This window comes from Tenrec ecaudatus, assembly GCF_050624435.1.
Source record: "Tenrec ecaudatus isolate mTenEca1 chromosome 16 unlocalized genomic scaffold, mTenEca1.hap1 SUPER_16_unloc_8, whole genome shotgun sequence".
Classification (NCBI taxonomy): Eukaryota; Metazoa; Chordata; class Mammalia; order Afrosoricida; family Tenrecidae; genus Tenrec; species Tenrec ecaudatus.
The window spans coordinates 2,028,600-2,049,791 of NW_027457661.1; the positions used below are offsets into that span (position 1 = coordinate 2,028,600).

The window sequence follows — 21,192 nt, forward strand, 5'->3', positions numbered from 1 at the left end:
TCAAGGGAATATTAATATTTAAATATTAATGCATGTTTGTAAGACTTAATGTGTCAAGCAGGAAATCTGATGATTTAATAGAGTATGGCTTTGCATGAGAAATATCCTTGAATGTACAAGAAAGAAAGTTACAGCATCCACTGGAGTGTTTGGCCTAGATAGAAGAAGATATTCTTCATTTTCATAAAAAAAGAAAAGAAAGCAGAGTTTATGGAATGTGCAGGTGGAATTATAGGTTTGATATGAAAGAATTTCGACATATTTGTTGTTTATATAATTTAGTGAAATAAGAAGAATATCAATAATTCAGAGAGACTTGTAAGATGCGATACTTTAAAGAACAGAAAAAATAGGTCTTGAGAAAATGTAAATTGACCTCGAATATGTGTATATATACCTTATAATCCAGCAATTCCATCATGAGAAAAATGCAAGTAAAAGGACACATATAAAAAGATATAATTGCAATACTGTTTCTAATTTCCAGTTTCTAATTTCAGTACCTCATAAAAGATGAAAGTTTCAAACAAATTTAGACCAATATTATAAACTAGTAAACATGAATGACAGAAAATATGGATGAGATAAATTTGCAGTCTCCTCACTGGTTAAGGAAGGAGCTCTGGTGGAGCGTTGGGTAAGCATTGAGATGCTAACTAAAATGTGGTGATTCAAATCCACCAGTCACTATACTCAACAAAGATGAGGCTATCCTCTCTCATAAAGATTTATAGCCCTTGGTACAGATAAGACTGGAAGCACAGGGAATCCAGGACAGTAAAACCCCCCAGGACAGATGATGAGAGTAGCCATACCAGTGGGGTAAGAGGGAAGGTCGGGGAGAAAGGGGGAACCGTTCACACGATCTAAATAAAACCCCTCCCTGGAGGACGGAAAACAGAAAAGTGGGTGAAGGAAGACATCAGACAGTGTAAGACATGAAAAAAATTTATAAATTAGCAAAGGTTCTTGAGGGAGGGAAGGCGGGAGAGGGAGAGAAAAAAAATAAGGACAAGGGTTCAAGTAGAAAGCACATGTTTAGAGGAGGATGATGATAACAAATGTACAAATGTGCTTGACACATGGATGGATAGGTCGATGGATTGTGATGAGTTGTCCAAGACCCCAATAAAATGATATTTAAAAAAAATTATAGCCTTCAAAACCATCCATAGGATCACTATGCATTGGAATCTCTTAGATGACAGTAGGCTTAATGTTTAAGAAGCCCTAGTATTGCGATGTTTAAGCATTTGGCTGCTATACCAAAGGTCGTAAATTCAAACTCACACAGTCTCTTGGGTGAAAGATCTAGCAATCAGCTTTGTTAAGATCACAGCCAAGAAAACCCAATTGGGTGAGTGTAGGGTCCTGCAGGGTCGCTATGGGAGGGGTTCTACTCTAGAGCACAAAACAACCACATTAGAAGGGTTATCTCAGGGATGGGGGTGGGATCAGGGAGAGGATTAGGTACTTCAATTGTTTTATTTACTCAGTTCTACATTTCTTCAATTCTGTTTCATTTACTCAGTTCTATATATATTCGTTTCTGTTTTATTTCTTTCAATAAAAGTCTAAGAAGCTATAGTGGAATCTTTAAAAGCTGGAACTCAACAGACCTGCTTTGTGTTTTACAACCCAGCATGTTTTCCACTTTTGACAGAGAGCAGTCTTCCTACGACCCGATTGCTCTGTTCGTGGGAACAGTACAGGTTTCCTTCTCTCACAGACTTCTTTTATGCACAAGTTCCAGTGTTTGCATGTTTTACTATATTTTTAACAAAAGGCTGATATTTTTTTGAGTCTAGAGCTTGAGATTATACCTGATATTCCCTTTAGGATTAAAATATTTATTAATTAATGCTTTATTTTAAAAGTAATATGTGTCCTGCTAAACTAGAACATCTGAGATTAATTTCAGTTTAGTCTTCTATGTTTTATCTCAATTTTTTTCCGGTGGAATATCCCTGTTTCATAACATACATGGAGAGCTTTCTGAGTTTTTATTTTTGTTATGGGATTTTTCTGAGTTTTTTTATTCTTTAAAATAAACGGATTTAGTAGATATAGTAGAGAATCAATAGAAAGATGGGTTAAATTGCATTTGCCAGATATTTGGAGTAATCCTTTAAAACATTAAAATCTTACAATTAAAAATTTTATTTTAAAATTAATAAATGTTGTTAGTTGGCACTGAGTTGACTCTGACTCGTAACAACCTACAGAAAACAAAGTGAAACACTCCCGGGCCTGTAGTGCCCTCACAGTTCCCAGGCAGGCTCCACTGGGCCCGCCACCGTGTCCGCAAGATCCTTGAGGATCTTCCTCTCCCGCTAACCTCCCACTTTGCCAAACGTGATGTCCTTTCATAGGGCCTGGTTCCTCCTGACCACATATCTGAAGCCTGTGGACATACTTTTCCTGCCTTTGCGTCTAATGAGCATCCGGGACATATTCCCCAAGGTATAAAGGATATTAGCAAAGCATTAATTCACAAAAAAGTATTATATATGTTTATGAAAATGAATACTATATATACATATATCTAAATTTCTAAACCAAATGGAGAAATCTCAATTACAATTTTAAATAAGTGAAACTACTTTGTCTTAAAGATTCAATACACAAGTTTTCTTAAAAAGTATATATTATTTCATCCTAAATTCGTTTTATATTTCAAGTCAGACAGGATATAAAATAACTGCATAAAGATGCCGGCACCAGTTGTGTTTTGGAAGATCAGCCCACCATCGGCATCCTGGTCACTCACTGTTGGACGATTGCTCCTTGTCAGCACTAGGACTAGATGTTCACAGCTGGAATTCCATACGAAATTTAGCGTATTAAGAAAAAGCGCGGCATGAATTAATGCTAGTGAACAAGGCCTGTCGAACATGCTATATAAACAAGGCTTTTAAATGACACTTGCACAATATTGTGCTAGCAAATGTCACAAATTAACAGGATCATTACAAATTATACACATTTGTAATGAACAGAATCATTACAAATTAGATTTTAAGTACATTTTGAATGTAAAACAATTCCCTAATTTCTCCCTTATCTCAAAGCTGGCGCAAGGTTTGTGTTTTTTTAAGATTCATTACTGGATTTAGTTGAAAAGTAATAACTTATATGGTTTATTTTTCAAAAAACAGAATATTGTGAATATCATGCAATTTTAGTGTCAGATGGATATTTTTCCTAAAATATAGAGTACAGAACTAATCCTAAATAAAGTACCAATTTTATTGAGTTGCAATTTCTTTTGATAATTGAAATAGTTACCTTTTCACCTAGCTATCAAAATCCAAATTAACCAAATATCTGTACAATTATTTATAAACTAGTTTAAAATTCAAGATTTAGTTACACGGTTAAACTCATGCTGCCATGGTTCCTTTATAGTCATTTGTTTTCTTTTAAAATACAACTTGTATTTTATTTTACCATGTATATCAAGATGTATATAAATGACATCTGTAACACATTAGTTCCTTCTTTGGTTAAATTTGACTTATTGAAAGAAGAAAGATGATGGCTGTTTGACATGAAAAAGAATGATTGCATCTGCTTCTTCTCTGAGATTCCATTCTCATTATTTTCTGAGAGCATCTAAGAGAGCCATCCCCAGCCTGCTGATAGGTCCTTCTTCCTCTGAAAGCTCTTCCGGAAACAGATTCTACATCTTCCCTTATCTTTAACGCGAGACAACTTCTCCGTGCCTGAAATTGTCCAATTTCCACACATCAAAGTGTTAACGTTATAGGGGAAGACACTTGTATAACATTTCTAAGAAATCTTTCCTGAGTTAAGTCCAAATTAAATTATTCTCTCCTTTCTCCAATAGCACTTGTTTTAAAATGTGGTTCAGTAAATAGCACAGTCTGTCTAATTTTAAGAATTTATAAAGAACCATATCGGGTGCCCTACTAGAATATGAATCAGGTTCTGAAAACCTAGCATTTCTCTATCATGGTTGTTGTTGTTGTTAGGTGCCTATGAGTCAGTTCCAACCCACAGCGACCTTACGCACAAAGGAAACACTCCCCAGGCCTGTGTCACCGTCACAATGATCATGTTGAGCCCAGTGCTGCGACCCCTGTCAAGCCATCTCACTTAGGCCCTTCCACTCTTTTTGCTGACCCTCTAACTTACCAAGTGAGATGTCCTTTATTAGGGATTGTCCTGCTGATAATAGTCAAAAATAGATGAGACAGCATTTTGTCACCCTAACTTCTTCTACCCAGTAAGCCGGCTGGACTTCTCCCAGAACTTTCTGTGTGTTCTTTGGGCCCTCACGCAAGGTCCTTCAGACACTCTCTCCACCCCTTAATCCACATGCAGCAATTACACCGTCATCTTTCTCATTCGTGCTCCAATTTTCATACGCATGTGGGGCAACTGAACATGTCCTGTCTTGAGTCAGACGCCTCCTAATCCTCATGATGACAATTTTTGCTCTTTAACAATATGAAAAGCTTTCACGCACCCGATTTGCCCGGAAAAATATGTTGCTTACTTTCTTGACTGCCGCTTCTTAGGACTGCTGCTTTTGGACCCAAGTTGAAAATAAAAATCCTTGTAAGCTGAAATAAAAATGAAAAAACCCTAACCAGTGGCTGTTGAGTCAATTCTGACTGTGGCAACCCACACGTGCAGAACGGAACTGCTCCAGGGGGGTTAAGGTTCTGGGCTTCTGAAAGGAAAACACCAGGGCGGCAGGGTAGATGGGGTAAGGTTTACCAATGACTTTCTCTCCGGACAACGCCGATGCCCTTGAGGAAGGAACAAGTATGCTGTCTATGACGAAATAAATACTCGGCGCAGCTCCCTGACCGTTCGCCATCCGTGTAGTGTTCTGTTTTCTGACACCTTCTCCCAAGAAGCATCTGTGATCACTGCATGTTCTCATGGATCCTCTGTAAATAGCACTCGTTGGAGAACCCAAGGATTCTAGGTAGCTGCCACCATCTTCGGAGCTGACATCACCGCCCTGAACTTACCTTGCCTGAAAGACCTCTTGCAGAGACATTATTTTATTGAATCTTGTTCTCGGAAATGTATTCATAAATCCAAGTGTGATGGGCAGGGATTATGTGAACCTTCCCAGTTGTGATGCCTTTTCTTTCATTTGGGGGCAGGTTTAATGGTAACAACAAACAACAACAACCGGGCTATTTTTCTTTGTGAATCTCTCTCTCTCTCTCTCTCTCTCTCTCTCCTCTTTTCATTTCTGAGATACAGAATTCATGACTGAAAAATTCTCACTTACTCACAACAATTTAAAAATGTCATCTCACTACTTTCTGTCCTCAGTGGTTTCAAGGTCACTTGTATGTAAAGTGTCACTTCTTCGTTACTGCTCTCAGTGTTACCTCATTTTTCTTTAAACTGTATCAATCAATGTATCTCAGAGTGGAGCCTTATGTATTTATCTTTCTTGAAGTTCCTTGAACTCCTTATAGGGGAAAAGCATGTCTTTATTGATTTTGGAATAGTTCTTTCATTAAATTTTTCCAAATAATCTTTCTCCTTCTCTCTGTTTTCTCCTAAGCTTTCCCAATATGCATATACTGCTATGCTTGATGATTTGCGATATGTCTTTTAGGTTCATTCATTTTATATCATCATTTTTTCCCTGCTCTTCAGAATATATATTTCAAATGGACTGATCTTTAAGCTGGTGGGTTTTCCCCATTTGCCTGCTTAAATTTGCTATTAAAATCCTCTTGTGAATTTTTCATTTCTGTTATGCTTTGCTGCTCCAAAATTTGTTTTATTCCTATTTATAGTTTCTTTTAATTGAATTTTTATTTATTTGTTAACACACCAAACTAATGGTTTCATTTGCTCATGTGGTCCTTTAGCTTTTGATTTATAACAGTGAATTAAAGTCTGGTAATTCTAATGTATAAGCTCCTTAGGAACAAGTACTATTAATTTATTCTGTGTATGACTACCACAAAAGAAGTCCTGGTGACGTAATGAGTTACAGTGGCACTGGGCTGCTCACCTCAGGTCAGCAGTCTGAAACTACCAGCCATTTCACACGATGAGGCTTTCTCCTCTATAAAAACTTATAGCCTCCAGTCTGGGGTCTTAAAGGCTTGAAGGTGAACAAGCGGCCATCTAGCTCAGAAGCAAATAAGCCCACATGGAAGAAGCACACCGGCCAGTGCGATCACGAGGTGCCAAAGGGACCAGGTATAAGGCATCATGCAAAAACAAAAAAAAAAGATATAAGTGTGTGTATGTATGTGTATATGTATATATATATATATCATATTAAATGAAGGGGGAAGTGCAGAGTGGAGACCCAAGGCCCAAGTGTCGACCAATGGAGATCCCCTCATAAAGGGGTTTAGGAGAGGAGATGGGTTAATTAGGGTGTGAGGTAGTATCGATGAAGAACACAGCTTTCCCCCAGATCCTGGATGCTTCCTCCCCCCAACTACCATGATCCGAATTCTACCTTGCAGGGCTGGATAGGACAGAGGCTGTACACTGGTGCATATGAGGGTTGGAGGTACAGGGAATCCAGGGTGGATGATACCTTCAGGACCAAGGGTGTGAGGGACGATGCTGGGAGAGTGGAGGGTGAGTGCGTTGTAAATCCACATGTGACCTCTTCCCTGGGAGAGGGACAGCAGAGAAGGGGGGAAGGGAGACTCCGGATAGGGCAAGATATGACAAAATAACGATGTATAAATTACCAAGGGCATATGAGGGAGGGGGGACTGGGGAGGGAGGGGGAAAAAAAAAAGGACCTGATGCAAAGGGCTTAAGTGGAGAGCAAATGCCTTGAGAATGATTGGGGCAGGGAATGTATGGATGTGCTTTATACAATTGATGTATGTATATGTATGGATTGTGGTAAGAGTTGTATGAGTCCCTAATAATATGTAAAAGAAGAAAAGAGAAAAAAATGATTAGGGCAAGGACTGTACAGATGTGCTTTATACAATTGATGTATGTATATGTATGAACTGTGAAAAGAATTGTATGAGCCCCAATAAATTGTTAAAATAAAAAAAAATTAAAAAAATAAAACTTATAGCCTCAGAACTCAAAGGGCCAAGTCTACTCTGTAGGATAGGGTCTCTATGAGTTGGAATTCACACAATGACACTAAGAGATAACTCACATTTCCTTGTCTTTTTGCATGCTTCAGAGTATTCTTGCTTAAAACACGGCATTTTGAATACTATTCATTGAAAACTAGAATTCCATGAAAATAAGGTCTATTTCTACAAAAAGAGGGATCAGAGTACCACGCAGGGAATGTGAGCTACTGAATTCAACAATAGTTGAACCAGGGAGTGTTGGAGAAGGGTGTGTCAAGGTCAAACAAAATGTCACAAAACATCCCTTTCATTTTTAAGTTGCTATTTTTTGTTAATTCCGTGTTGTCTTAATTGCTGTAAACCTTTGTTTCTCAAAGTTATGACAAAGTTGAATCTGATCGTTTGAATGTCGTGTGTTCTATTTCTGTGTAAGGCCAGGCTCCTGTGTTTTCCAACCCCAGTCTTGAATTTCTGTTTGAACTGTTTATACTGTTATCAACAGGAAATGTAGAAAGTACAGTCATCCCAACCAAAAACATGTCCGTTTCAAGCTTAGTAACCAGGACAAAAGAAGCCTTGAAATAGTTTTAAAGTAGCTAGAGTCTTGCTCTCATATTTCTAAAACTTCTACCAACATTTGAAAAGCAGTAAGCAATTGTTATTATTATTCAATAGGATTTTAGAATAATTTATTTGAATATATATACATAAATTCAGAAGTTAAAAAGTAATAATATGCATGACATTTTTGCTCAAGAATATACTGAGATTCAAGTGTGCAAACCACATTGAAATGACTAGAAATACTATGTTTTTGAATATTGAAAGGAAAATTATACACATAAATATGTTGAAGAAGCATCATAGACAATCCAAACAGGGAGGTAAGTTTGTTTGTTTGTTTTTATGTGAACATTTTCCCTTACATAACAAGAAGCCAGAAAACTGTGATAGTCTTAAACTTAAGGAAAGTGGGATATAATGAATATGTGGTTGGTGGAACTCAGAGTCTATTGAGAATTAAAGAGAAACTGCCTTGAAAGGGCAAAAAAATAACATGGCTAAAACACTGATTCTTGAAAATGAGAAAATATCCCTTAACCATGACAACATTATGAGTTGGAGATTTTCACCAAATATATACTGTTCTTCAAAAGGTAAATTGAATAAAACTATATTCTCCTTTTGCATCCAAGATCTCAACTTTAATCTGCCTGGATGTAAGAGTATGTTCATCACTAAACCTGCAAACATCAAATTGCTTTATGTAAATTCTTGCTGTACCCATTTCCAAACTAACAGATTTTCCCCCAATTCTTCATTCAACCAAACACCCAATTTCCTACCAATATAGTTGTTGTCCTGAAATCCTTTTTCATCATAACTGATAAAGATTTGTTTTAGGAACAAAAGGTTGCTGTGAGGTCCCATCAAGCCGGTCGGACTAATCGGCACATTGGTACAACAGAAAGACTCGTCGCCCAACCAGCATGATCATCACGATTGTTAGGTTTCAAGCCATTGTTACAGTCACCGGGTCAACCAGTCTCGTCGAGTCTTTTTCTTTCTTTCTTTCTTTTTTTTTTTTGCTGTCCCTCTAGCATATCAGGAATGTTGTCCTCTTCCAGGGACTTTTCTTTCCTGATAACATGTCTAAAGCACCGAAGACGAGGTCTCACCATCCTTGCTTCTATGAGAATTCTGGCTGTACTTCTTATGAGACAGATGCGTTACTCACTTGGCAATCCATTGTACTTTCAATATTCTTCGCCAGCTCCAGAATTCAAGTGCATTCCTTATTCAAAGTCCAGCCTTCTCAGGTATATGAAGCAACTGAAAAATCATGGCTTAGGTCAGGCACAACACTTTTAAGAACTCTCATGTAACAGATGTTCCCGATGCAATCGGTTCTTTGATTTCTTGACTGCTGCTTCAATAAACATTGATTTTAGATCTAAGCAAGATAAAATTCTTAACAACTTCCATCTTTTCTCTATTTATCCTGATGTTACCTATGGGCCCAGTTGTGAGGATTTTTGTTTTCTTGACATTAAGTCAGACTCCTTTTTCTGAACAAGGCTGTAATCCTTGATCTTCATCAGTGAGCGCTTCAGTCTTCCTCACTTTCAGCAAGCAAGGTTATATCACTCACTTATCAAAGATGGTTAATAAACCTTCCACCATTCCTGATGCAACATTCTTCTTCATGTAGTCTCTCTTCTCTGATCACTTACCCAGCACACAGATTAAATAAGTACTGTGAAAGGACGTGGCCCTTTCGGGGCTTTGAACCATGAAATATTCCATTGTTCTATTCAAGCAGCTGCCTTTTTTATGACTTGGGATTAAATACATACAGCATATTATTCTACAGCTCAATCACTTCAAGTAGAATTGTACATTTGCTACCACGATCAGTTTCTCAACATTCTTCTCCTACATAGACTCCTTGACATCATCCCCCTTTCACCCCAGCACCATCCCTCTCCCTTCCTTTTGAGCCATGACTAGGTTCCGTATGAGCACAATGAAGTATTCTGCAATCTTCATTCTTATCAATCCTATCTCTGGTTGCCTATGATCCAAAAACTTGGTGCAAAGGTACTCACTCCCTAAAAATCACCAATTACTTATACAAATGCGTACATACTTAGATAATAGACAAAAACTAGTGTGGCATGTCAAGATTCCATTGTATAAAGGTAATAAAATACATCTCTAAATTTTAATAGTTATCCCAACGTATACTAAACTGAATCATTTTCTTATTTAGTTCATTATCTGATTACCTTTTAAATTATTTTACTCTATTATATCAGCCTTTAGATTCAAAAGAGTTTATATGTACAGAATTAAGTATCCAAAAATATTTTATCTCAATTTTTGAAGAAAATTCAAAATTATCAAAATATATTTTTCAAAACCAAGTATGTGCTCCTGTGACATTTTTTCTATTCCAACATTAAAATTAGTACATTATAGTACTACCAGATTCATAAGGTAATTTGTAAAAGTTGATGGCTTGCTGGTCTAATGATAAAAACCTCTTGATTGTAACAAATAGGTTGAATTTAGTACATCTATTGGAAGGTGGGTGATAAATTTGCGGAAAAACAAATAAATTCAAGGCAGGGAGATTTAAACAGCCTTTTAAGCACTCTTTCCCCGTGCACAGGAGCCTGCATGACACAGGTGGTTTGTGATTAGCCGGCAGTTCGAACCTGAAAAAATAATTCCAAATCAGAAAGGCCTGGAGATAGAATAGCCCAGAACACTCTCTGAAGATCGGCTGTCTTACACAGGGTCACCCATCAATAGCAATGTCCTTCCTATGAACTCAGGAGAGTCCTTTTTTCCATGACACCAGGATGCACACATTGTTTACTCATCCAAACAAAATGTCCCCAGGCCCCTCTTAGAGCAGAAGCTTTATTTCGCACTTGTGCTGAATATCTCACATGTGCTGACACCGCTGACAAGGACAAAGGCGTCGTATATTTTTCATTAAGCATCCATATGAGGAGATCTTCAAGGATGGGCTCACACAGGAGGTGGATGGGATTATTTACACCGATAGGACATCGCAGAGTTCAAGAACAATACTGAACACAGGCATGCACCTCAAACTTCACTGTGCTATCAAACTAAATTTGCCACCCTAGGATATCCCGGATAAGTACAATATGTAATGAAAGGGAACGCCAGCATAACTAATGCCCCAATCACTGCAATTAAGCCACAAAAGAAATGGACCAACTGAGAACCGCACATCATTTTATCACTCGTGTACATAACAGGCAAGGAAGAAGTAAAACAACTTGCCCAGGGCACGCACTTGATATTGAATAAACTTTTTAACTGTCATTGTTGGAATCACTCACACATGACATACCTGATTTCACACATGACATACCTGATTTTCTAGAAGCTAAGAGGATTATTTCACTACATGAGGGCCAAATAAGTCTACAAAAATCATAGAAACCCTTATGAAACAAACAAACCAACCAAACCTTCCACTTTCTAGGTCCATGTGCTTCTTAAGGCCGTGTTTCCTTCCTGCTCAGCACTTCTGAAGATTCCTGCACACTGCGATGCACGCCCTATCAAAAATGTAGTTTTGGTGTCCCCAAGGGATTCCAACTGTGTTTTCCTTTTCATGCTGAGTTTGGGTAATACCAAGAAATCTGAAGAGGCCAGATCGGGCATGGAAGGTTCCCAGTGAAATGACCAGAACACGGAGGGTAGGTGAGCAGAGTTGTTCCCGAAATTCCCCAGAGCAACTTTTTGGGTCGTTTTCACTTCAATGTAGTTTTGTTTTGAGTTTTCTTCAGACGTCTTCGTCTTGCATTCCTGTGATCATCCTGTTCTTTCTGAGAAACTCTCCATTGCAGATCTCTTTAAATCCAACAACCGTGCACCAGAATCATCTGAGCTGAGCTCTGTGCCTTGCCCTTACCTGCTCCAGCAGATCCCCTCAGAAGTTACCTTGTGATTGGGCCTTTAACATTTTTATTTTTTCAATAGTACCTTCATGAAACTATGGCAAGTATATACTAAGAGGATTTGTCTGTGTTCATTCACTGATCACAAAGACATGTTCAAACATGTTTTATTTAGAGTAAATCCATGTGTATATGAACCGGGACTCAAGTAGAAATGCCTTTTACTTTCCCCTTGTATTCGCAGGTTACTGGAAATGATTGCACAGATACGGTTTTCTCTAAATTCCTTTCGTTTACTCTAACTTCGCAGAGTTCACAAAGAATCAAACACTCAGATTAAAATTTCATGAAACTACCTTCAGTTCTTCTCAAGGAAATAAATTAGCTTCTTCACTAATTTCGTTGAAAAATAGATGACTTGTTTACTTGCTTCTCCAGAGAGATGGCAATCATAACCTCAACTTGGACTCTTGTATCTGCCAAAGTGTAATGGGGAGCCGGTAACAACTCTGGGCTTGGCAACATCTGGAAGTCAGTCAGTAAAGTAAACATTCCTCACAATCACCTGTCAGAAAACATATAGACAGCTTTCATCTCAGGTTTCTCAGTGTTTTCAATGTTTATCTCTGGAGAGTTTCAAGTTCAAAAGTATCATCCAGGGAAACAAAGTAACAAGTAACAAGTCATTTAACATGACGCAAACTCATAACAATGGCAGGTTATAAACAGAAAGAAACAGTCGACACTTTTATATCAAAACAAGCAGGCATAATCTTGGCAGAACTACCACAGCAAGACAATGTGGGATTTTCACTATTTAAATTCCGTAAGTTTTTCTATATGGAGAATAAGCTAAATTGGATTAAATCTGAAGTTCCAATATATGGGTAAAGGTGAAGAAAGCCAACCTTCACAGGAAAAAGATATGCCTAAGATTTATATATATATTCACAGCGGGAGAGCGCGGATGCGTCCCCCACCACCACAAATTATGCAGTCAGGTTTCCCACATTTGGGGAAATCACAGGGGTCAGCGTATCCGGCATGCAATGTATAAGCTTTCCCCTGGAAAAGCACCTTCCTGATCACAGTATCTCCCCTGCCAACACCTAAGATTGATGAGTAAAAATGCACAATGGCGATGAGTAAGTACTTGGCACTCCACAGGCAACACCGAGGAGCCCCGGTGGTTCTACAGGGTAAGCAGTGGACTATGAACCATAGGCTGCCCCGAGGGAACGGCCGAGGCTCTCTGCCCTCCTACAACCATAGCGCCTCAGAAACCATGTCACTGTCACCATGCACTGGAATGGACTAGATGACAGTTGGTTAGGTTTTTAATTAGTTCTGTTTTTACATTTTAACTTTAGCTTGTTTGAACAGCAAAATTTGCCTAATTTCCCTGGATTCTTCTTATATCAACCAAAACAAGAAAAATTACTTATTTCTATGTCTAGAAGAAATAAACCACCATTAGACATGAAGTAGAAACTTTCCATTTTAGAAAACTAGAGGCAATTTGACTTTGGTGTGCTTTAAAATAGATCAATATAAATTCAAACATGAAAAATTAAATTATTATTAGGTTCTATTTTTGAGGGGGGGGATAAGATGATGTTTTTTACTCATAGAAAATTATTTATATACCAGCAACATCATGACTTTAGCTATCAGCAATGTCAATGAAGAGAGGCATTAAAATGAGCTGATGAAAATATTTGATGAAAATATCAGGGCCATCCCACCATGAGACATGGCGTCTCTCACTGACCCATAGAGCTACAGGGGACAACACTGGAGACACAGGTGGGAACTGTACCCGATCTGACGCCACCACATGGTCAAAACACTAAGGGTGAGCAATGGAGCAGCAAAGGGAGCAAAGCAATGAAGGCCGTGAGGAATACCAAAACTAGACTTTGGGGCCAGGGCGTGGCACCCCATCAGACTCAACCGAAATCCTCTTGAGGTCAACAAACAGACCTGGAACTATTTATAGCCTTTTCTTTTTTGTTGTTGTTGCTTTGAGTTTTGTTATCTTTTTGGTTTGGTTTTACGCTTATCACTGTTTTTCCATGTCTAGCTAAATAAGGTAGGCGGGATAAATGCTCTGAAGGAGAACACAATGGAACCAACACTCCCAGGGGATATGGGAGAAGGGGAGGCCAGGGAAAGGAAGGAGGGTGTCAACAAACCCAGGGACAAGGGAACAGCAAGTGATCTAAAACCTATGGTGAGTAGGGCCTAGGTTGCCTGGTGGGGCTTGATCCAAGGCAACGTATCAAGAGGAATTACTGAAAACCAAATGATGACCAAACATGAGAGTGGGATAAGAGGAAAGTAAAAGAAAAGAGAAGAAATAACTAGGAGGCAAAGGGCATTAATGGGGGCCAAAATACAGGCATTTACATATGTAAATATATTTTATATAATGACATGGAAATAGACCTATGCACATATACACGTATGTTAAGTATAAAGGGAGCAGACAGACATTGGACCTCTACTCAAGTACTCCTCTTCCTCAACCCAAGAACACTTTGTTCTAATAGCCCAGCATTCTGTGATGCTCACCTTTCCTGACAGGATTGCTGAAGACAAAATGGGTACATAAGCAAATGTGGTGAAGAAAGCTGATGGTGCCCAGCTATCAAAAGATATAGCATCTGGGGTCTTAAAGGACTGAAGATAAACAAATGACAATTAGCTGAGAATTAAGCAGTCCTCAATGGATAATTAAAACTTAATTAGAAGGATGATACTTTAGCTCCTAATCTATGTATCTGAAATCATTCTACATTCTCAATAGTTTGCACATTATACTTACACCTGATCTTTTTTTTTCTCATACCTGGTGACATATCTCATGAACAATGACCATGGTGACATCCAGCAAATAAGAAATAGATGACATACTGGGATCCAGTAGTATTCTTTGTTCCACAAAAATACTTAGTCCCCAGTTCTCCATAGCAGCATACGGATGCTTAGGCACAGCTAAAAGATCTAGAAACAGAATAAAACAGTTCCAAAGACTTTAATAAAAATAGCAGTTTCTAAACCTGTATCCTAAAATAAATTCAGAAATCCTAATTAGAAGGGAGTATTGCTCTATTTTGGTCACTCTTTTTTTATTTCCTAAATTAACCTACCTGTCATGTCTGTATGACAGCAGAAATAGAGGCTATCCCTGTAAATGATGGTCAGATCCATTCATCACAGTTGCTTTTTAAACCCAATGATATGGGTGGCTGGAAGTATTGGCACTATTACTGATCTCGTAAGTTGCAGGAACGTAGAGAAACCCAAGGCAATAGACATCCACAAAGTCAAATGCACTGGGTCTTCTAAAGAAAATACCGTATATGCTCGTGTATAAGCACAAAAAATGTGCTGAAAAACTGAGGTTCGGCTTATGCACGGGTCAGTGGTACCCCAGCGAGGTGTAACATCTCATGGGCGATTGTCGTTCCTCCACTGTTCATTTGAAGCCCCGCTGACACTGCAGGGCTTTGAATGTTTGTTTACTCACATCTAACCAATCAGAGGCGTCCTATGACGTGGATGGCTCCAATTCGCAGAAGCACCCGTAGTGATTCACTTATGTAGACAGTTGAACTGGTAAGGATGTGTCTGTGGCTGCGCTCTGTCTCTCCCCTCGGGTCTCTGTGTTAATTCACATCCTGCATTTCCCACCCTAGGCTTACACTCGAGTCAATCAGTTTTTCTGGTTTCCCAGGTAATAATTAGGTACTTCGGCTTATATTCGGGTCGGCTTATATTCTAGTATATACGGTATTTTCAATTCAGTACTGGGCATACTATGGTCTGACTTTCACTTCCATATTTCTCAAGGATAAACAAGTATTATCTATCAGTCTTAAAATGAGACTTGTCATTTTCTGATTGCTTACATTGATATCTCTTTCCAGGTTCTGTTTGAAGGAAACATGGCACTTAAGGATAGCCTGTAGAGGGTCATATGGCAGTGGACAGAGCGGCAAAGGACACCTGAGGCAGCCCAACACTTTAGCTGTTGTCCTGCCCTAAAATGAACCGGTACATGGTAGCAGTAAATCACGTAACTTCTTAAGACTGCAGACCCCTTACCTATTGCAATTGGCTTATTTGCCTTAATCATCCCTCTAACTCTCTCCAGCTTCAAAAGTCTTTGATTAGATGATTCTAAGATCTGCGTTTAATTTTAAATCACAGAAGTGTGATCAACTTTTGGGTGAAGATGGCACAATAACCTATGCTTTGATGTGCTTCCTCTGCTCCAGACATCTAGAGGTATAAATAAAAGATTAAAAGAGAAAACCAAAAACACCTCCGGACTCAAAAATAAATCTCTCCATGGATCAGAAATGGTACAGACACACAAAATGGTGATTGCTGCGAAGCCACAGGCCTGTGGGGTTCTGGCGACAGAAGCAGGCAGTAGTAGCTGGGCATTGGCTATGACAGGCTGTACCCGAGCCGAGGGAACCTAAGCCAAGCTGATGGTTGGATGGCATGAGTTGAGGTAGGGTATACATTCATGAAAATGGGCTGAAAGAAGCTGTGCCTACGGCTTTCTGGGAATGCTGAAGAGTGACAGGATAGGGGTTTGAACCCAGGCAGCTTGCCTCCAGCACCTCTACTTTTAATCACAATCCTATCGTTTTCTCGGTCTCTGGCTCCGAAGTTTCATCTCTTGATACATTTCTTGTAACTCTCTAAAATGCCACGGAAAACTTTACAAGAATGCCCACTCTAGTACTCACTGGGAGCAGGAATATGAGAAACTAAATGCCTCTGCCCAGGATAATGGACAAAGAAACTATGAAATCACCATGTACAAGAGCATTATACAACAATTGAAATGAATTATCCTACCACTATATTCTAGCCAGTACTCTCCCTAGCAACAGTGATAATTTAAAAAACACTTAAAATTATTGTTTTTTGTTTTTAATTGCAGTCAACTCAGATTCAATTCAGAGTGATTCCATGTACAAGAGAACAAAACACCTCCTGGCTCTATGCCACCGTCAGAATCGTTGGTATGTCCCAGTTCATTGCTGGGGCCACAATGCATTCTGCTAATGGTACTCATGTTCCATTTTTTTATCACACGGTACTCTTTTATGACCCATAGCTTTTTGACTGACTAAATCTTGGATTCAGACAGTCAGGTCTTCTTCTTATCCTGTCTTAGTCTGTAAGCTCCATTATAACCTGACTACCAAGAATGATGATTTAAGATTTTAATTTAAGAACTGGTTTAAATAAGAACAAAACAGACAATAGAAAAACAGTGTAATGACTCTGTCTGCCACCAATATGTGGCAAAAGGCGTTGTATATCTACAGTCATTTGTTTTCAGGGACTACTGACCTATCTTTTTGGATCCAGCCTGTTACACAGTGGAGGCACCTATGCATGCTATAGTTCTCCAAGAGCACAGAGAAGGTGGGTTTTCAATACTAAGAGAGCAAATCTCACGTTCCAAAATAGAGTTTAGATCGGTTCAAAATACATCAATTGAAGATTCTAAATACAGAGGCTAAATAGTCGAGGGATCCGGGATAAAGAAGAAGATACACACAGGAGATTAAGCTAAAAAAAAAGACTCATAGCACAGGCAGGTATCGTGAGGGGCAGGGAGGAACAGTTAAAAATGGTGGCAAAGAAATCGGATCATTGTGATCAAAACATGTTGCTGGTGACTCATTGGTATCCACATATATAAAAGCACACAAGTCAGGCCAGGGTAATGAAGTTACATATCAACCAGAGGAGAGAATTTTAGCAAGTGCAACTGGATTCCAGATGAAGTGGTTGATGAACAGAATAAAATACAGAGGGTGTGTTAATCCAGGTAAACTAGAGAAGCAAATCCAGAGACACTCATATGTGTACAAAAGAGAACTTATATCAAAGAGCAACTGTATATTAAGGAAACATCCCAGTCCAGGCCAGATCAAGTCCATAAGTCCGATATTAGACCATGTGGCCGATACCAATCTCAGCACTGGTGTGAGTCTCCACGTGGCTCCTTCAGCTCCAGGACTCTGGCTTCATCAGTGTAGCTCCATGTGGCTTGTCAGCAGGAAGACTAAGCAGAGAGTGTCTCTTGTCTCCAGGGAGGAATACAGGAGTTCCCAGAATCTTCACGAGAAGGCCATGCCCACACGGAGGCCTCATTGGCTAGGGCCTGATAGGCTAGACTACATGCCTTTTCAAGATTATGTAACTGCCACAGACCACCACTGGTCAATTTGGCACTTGTACACAACTCTTTAGCCATATATAGTTTTCAAGCAAACAATAATAAAATCATGTCTGTACCTAACAGGATAAAACTAAAGGCATACAATTTAAAAATGTGACACCCCTTTTCAACATAACATTCTACAATTGAACCAAACAAAAATATTCTATACTTATGTGAGCACCATGATCCTATGAACATATTCCCCCACCTATGAAAGTTTATAAGCCAAACACTTCATGTCTTTACCCTCACCATTTTGGGTATCCAATTTTTATATTGCCCACTTATATCAACCTAGTGCTCTGAAGAGATAATCATATCCTTTGATGTGAAGAATCTTCATTCCAATGGGAACCTTGTGAAGTCCATATCCAGAAGCAAGTAAGATCAGGACAGGCCGTCCATGAAGTTAACAGCAATATGCACCAACTTAAAGGTTCGATTTCATGTGGGTCAACTCAATGCGGTTGTGGTCGCAACTTGATAACCTCGTTTGGAGCCATAACAGAGATAAATAGCTCACTGGAGGTCAGATACACACCGCCTCTCTGCTTCCTCTCTCTCTTGACAAGACACGTGGAGCTATGCTGAGGCAGCCAGAGCCTTGGAGCTGTAGGAGCCAAATGGAGACCCACGCCAGTGCTAAGATACTTCCACTGCCACTGGATCCACAAGACTTTCCACCCACTGGCCTGTGATCTTCCTGCACTCGGCATCATTGCATGTGTTGTGTGAGTCTAAAGAGAAATTTATGGGCTAGTATTGGACATATGGGCAAATATCAGACTTATGGACTTGATCTGGACTGGGATGTTTTCTTAATATACAATTACTCTTTATATAAATCTCTTTCTTATATACATATGAGTGTCTATAAATTTGTTTCTTTAGTCAACCCAGACTAATAGAGAGAGGCTTTACAAAAGGCATGGAAAACAATGTCTACAGATGGTGTGTGTGTGGAGGGTGGGGGCAGGCAATCATTTAACAAAGCATTGAAAACACTGCTTGTCGTAGCGAAAAAGCTACTGTACACAAACTTTCCTGGGGTGAGGACCAGGTAATATGGCAGGAACCAGATCAAATACAGGGATACACATGGTATACAACTAAAAAGGAGGTGGATCAAGGAAAAAAATAACAATAATAATAAAAAGAATTGGGTAGCTGGGGCACAGGGTACTAACCTACCCAAGGGGAGGGTATTGCTTATATCTCCACAGGGAAAGAAGGACCACACTTCAACCCAAGCTGCAAGATGTGAATGCAACATGCCAGCATGGAGTAGGGAACCAGTGGAGAGGACTGGGGGGCCGGCCCCAATCCCAACTACTAAGTGGACACCTGCCCCTCCCCCAGAAGAATTTATTTCAAAAGACAGCATTGAATATGCAGCTCCTTGAGACGGACATATCTGGTCAGAGCACACAGAAGCAGATGAAAGGGGAGGAAGAGAGAGTGGAGCACATCCTGAGCCATCAGGCCTTGAGGACGATGACCCCAATTAGAGCAGAATGTTCACAGAGAGGACCACATGGCCAGCCCCACTATGAGACATGACGCCCCTCACTGACCCATGGCCCTACAGAGCACAACACCGGAGACACAGTGTGTGAATTGCACCCGAACTGATCCCTCCATACCGAGGCAAAACACTAAGGAGGTGTAACAGAACATCAAGGTAATGGAGTGGCGAGATCCCCAGTGAATGGTGGACTTTGGGGCCAGGGCGCGGTGCCCCAACAGACTGGACTGGAAAACACTCGTAAAGGCCAACAAATGATCCTTGAACTAACTACAAGCTTTTTTTTGTTGTGTTTTGTTTGTCATTGTTTTGTTGTATATTGTTGCTTGGTTTTGCTCTGTCTTGTTTTTGTGCATGTTATTATCTCTGAAGGTCTGTCTAAGATAGGCTGGATGAACAATCTGGAGGAGAAAACAATGGGACCGACAGTTCCAGGGGACATGGGAGAGGGGAAGGGGCAGGGAAGGAAGTGATGTTAACAAACCCAAGGGCAAGGGAACAACAAGTAATCCAAATTGGTGGTGAGGAGGGTGTGGGAGGCCTGGTAAGGCATGATCAAGGGTAATGTAACAAAGAGGAATTGCTGAAACCCTGATGGGGTCTGAGCATGATAGTGGGACAGGAGGAAAGTCAAGGGAAATAGAGGAAAGAGCTGGGGGTCAAAGGGCATTTATAGAGGTCTAGTTAAATACATGTGCATATGCAAATATATTTATGTATGAGGATGGGGAAATAGATCTATATGCATATATTCACAGGTTTAGTATTATGGTAGAAGAAGGACATTGGACCTCCACTCAAGTACTCCCTCAATGCAAGAATACTTTCTTCTATTAAATTGGCATTCTATGATGCTCACCTTCCCGACACAACCGCTGAAGACAAAGAGGGTAAACAAGCAAATATGGTGAAGAAAGCTGATGGTGGCCAGCTATCAAAAGATAAAGCGTCTGGAGTCTTAAAGGCTTGAAGGTAAACAAGCAGTCATCTAGCTCAGAAGCAACAAAGCCCACATGGAAGCACAGCAGCCTGTACGATCATGAGGTGTCAAAGGGATCAGGTATAAGGCATCATCAGAACAAAAAATCTTACCATAGTGAATGAGGGGGGGGTGGAGTGCAGAGTGGAGACCCAAAACACATTTGTAGGCCACTGGACATTCCCTTGCAGAGGGGTCTCAGAGAGGAAACAAGTCAGTCAGGGTGCCATGTAGCCAGATGAAACACACAACTTTCCTCAAGTTCCTAAATGTTTCCTCCCCCGCACTATCATGATCCGAATTCTCCCTTGCAAGTCTGGCTTGACCAGAGGATGTACACTGGTACAAATAGGAACTGGAAACACAGGGAATCCAGGGTGGATGGTCCCTTCAGGACCAGTGGTGTGAGTGGTGATACTGGGAGTGTAGAGGGAGGGTGAGTTGGAAAGAGGGAACCAATTACTAGGATCTACATGTTACCTCCTCCCTGGGGGATGGACAACAGAAAAGTGTGTGAAGGGAGACATCGGACAGGGCAAGATATGACAAAAATAATAATTTATAAATTATCAAGGTTTCATGAGGGAGGGCGGAGTGAGGATGGACGGGAAAAATGAGGACCTGATGTCAGGGACTTAAGTGGAGAGCAAATGTTTTGAGAATGATGAGGGCAATGAATGTACAAATGTGTTTTACATAATTGATGTATGTATGGATTGTGATAAGATATGTATGAGCCCCTAATAAAAATATTTTTAAAAAGTTTAATCTCCCCCCCCCAAATAAAGCACTGCTTGTTCTAACAACTATAGAAAGGCATTTTAACCATCCTCTTCTCTATACCTTAAAAACTCAAGGAATCACCTGTGATAGTTTTAAAATTTAAAAATTCACCAGAGGCTATTCAAAGATATTAA

At 39.7% G+C, this 21,192-nt stretch overlaps 1 protein-coding gene and 1 non-coding gene across 4 annotated transcripts in view; both read right to left on the minus strand.

Moving 5' to 3' along the window:
* Positions 1-21,192, minus strand: part of LOC142435948 (thyrotropin-releasing hormone-degrading ectoenzyme-like) — a 320,548-nt gene that overhangs the window by 172,767 nt on the left and 126,589 nt on the right. For 2 of the 3 annotated variants that reach the window (XM_075539971.1, XM_075539975.1), the window contains exon 2: positions 14,364-14,518. The exons of the other annotated variant lie outside the window; for it this stretch is intronic. In XM_075539971.1, coding sequence (XP_075396086.1) covers positions 14,364-14,401 — 38 coding nt within the window. In that variant the 5' untranslated portion in view covers positions 14,402-14,518. The remainder of the gene's footprint in view (positions 1-14,363; positions 14,519-21,192) is intronic. 3 annotated transcript variants of the gene reach the window in all.
* Positions 12,465-12,629, minus strand: LOC142435953 (U1 spliceosomal RNA). Its single transcript, XR_012781690.1, has one exon. It is a non-coding gene; the product is annotated as a U1 spliceosomal RNA (small nuclear RNA).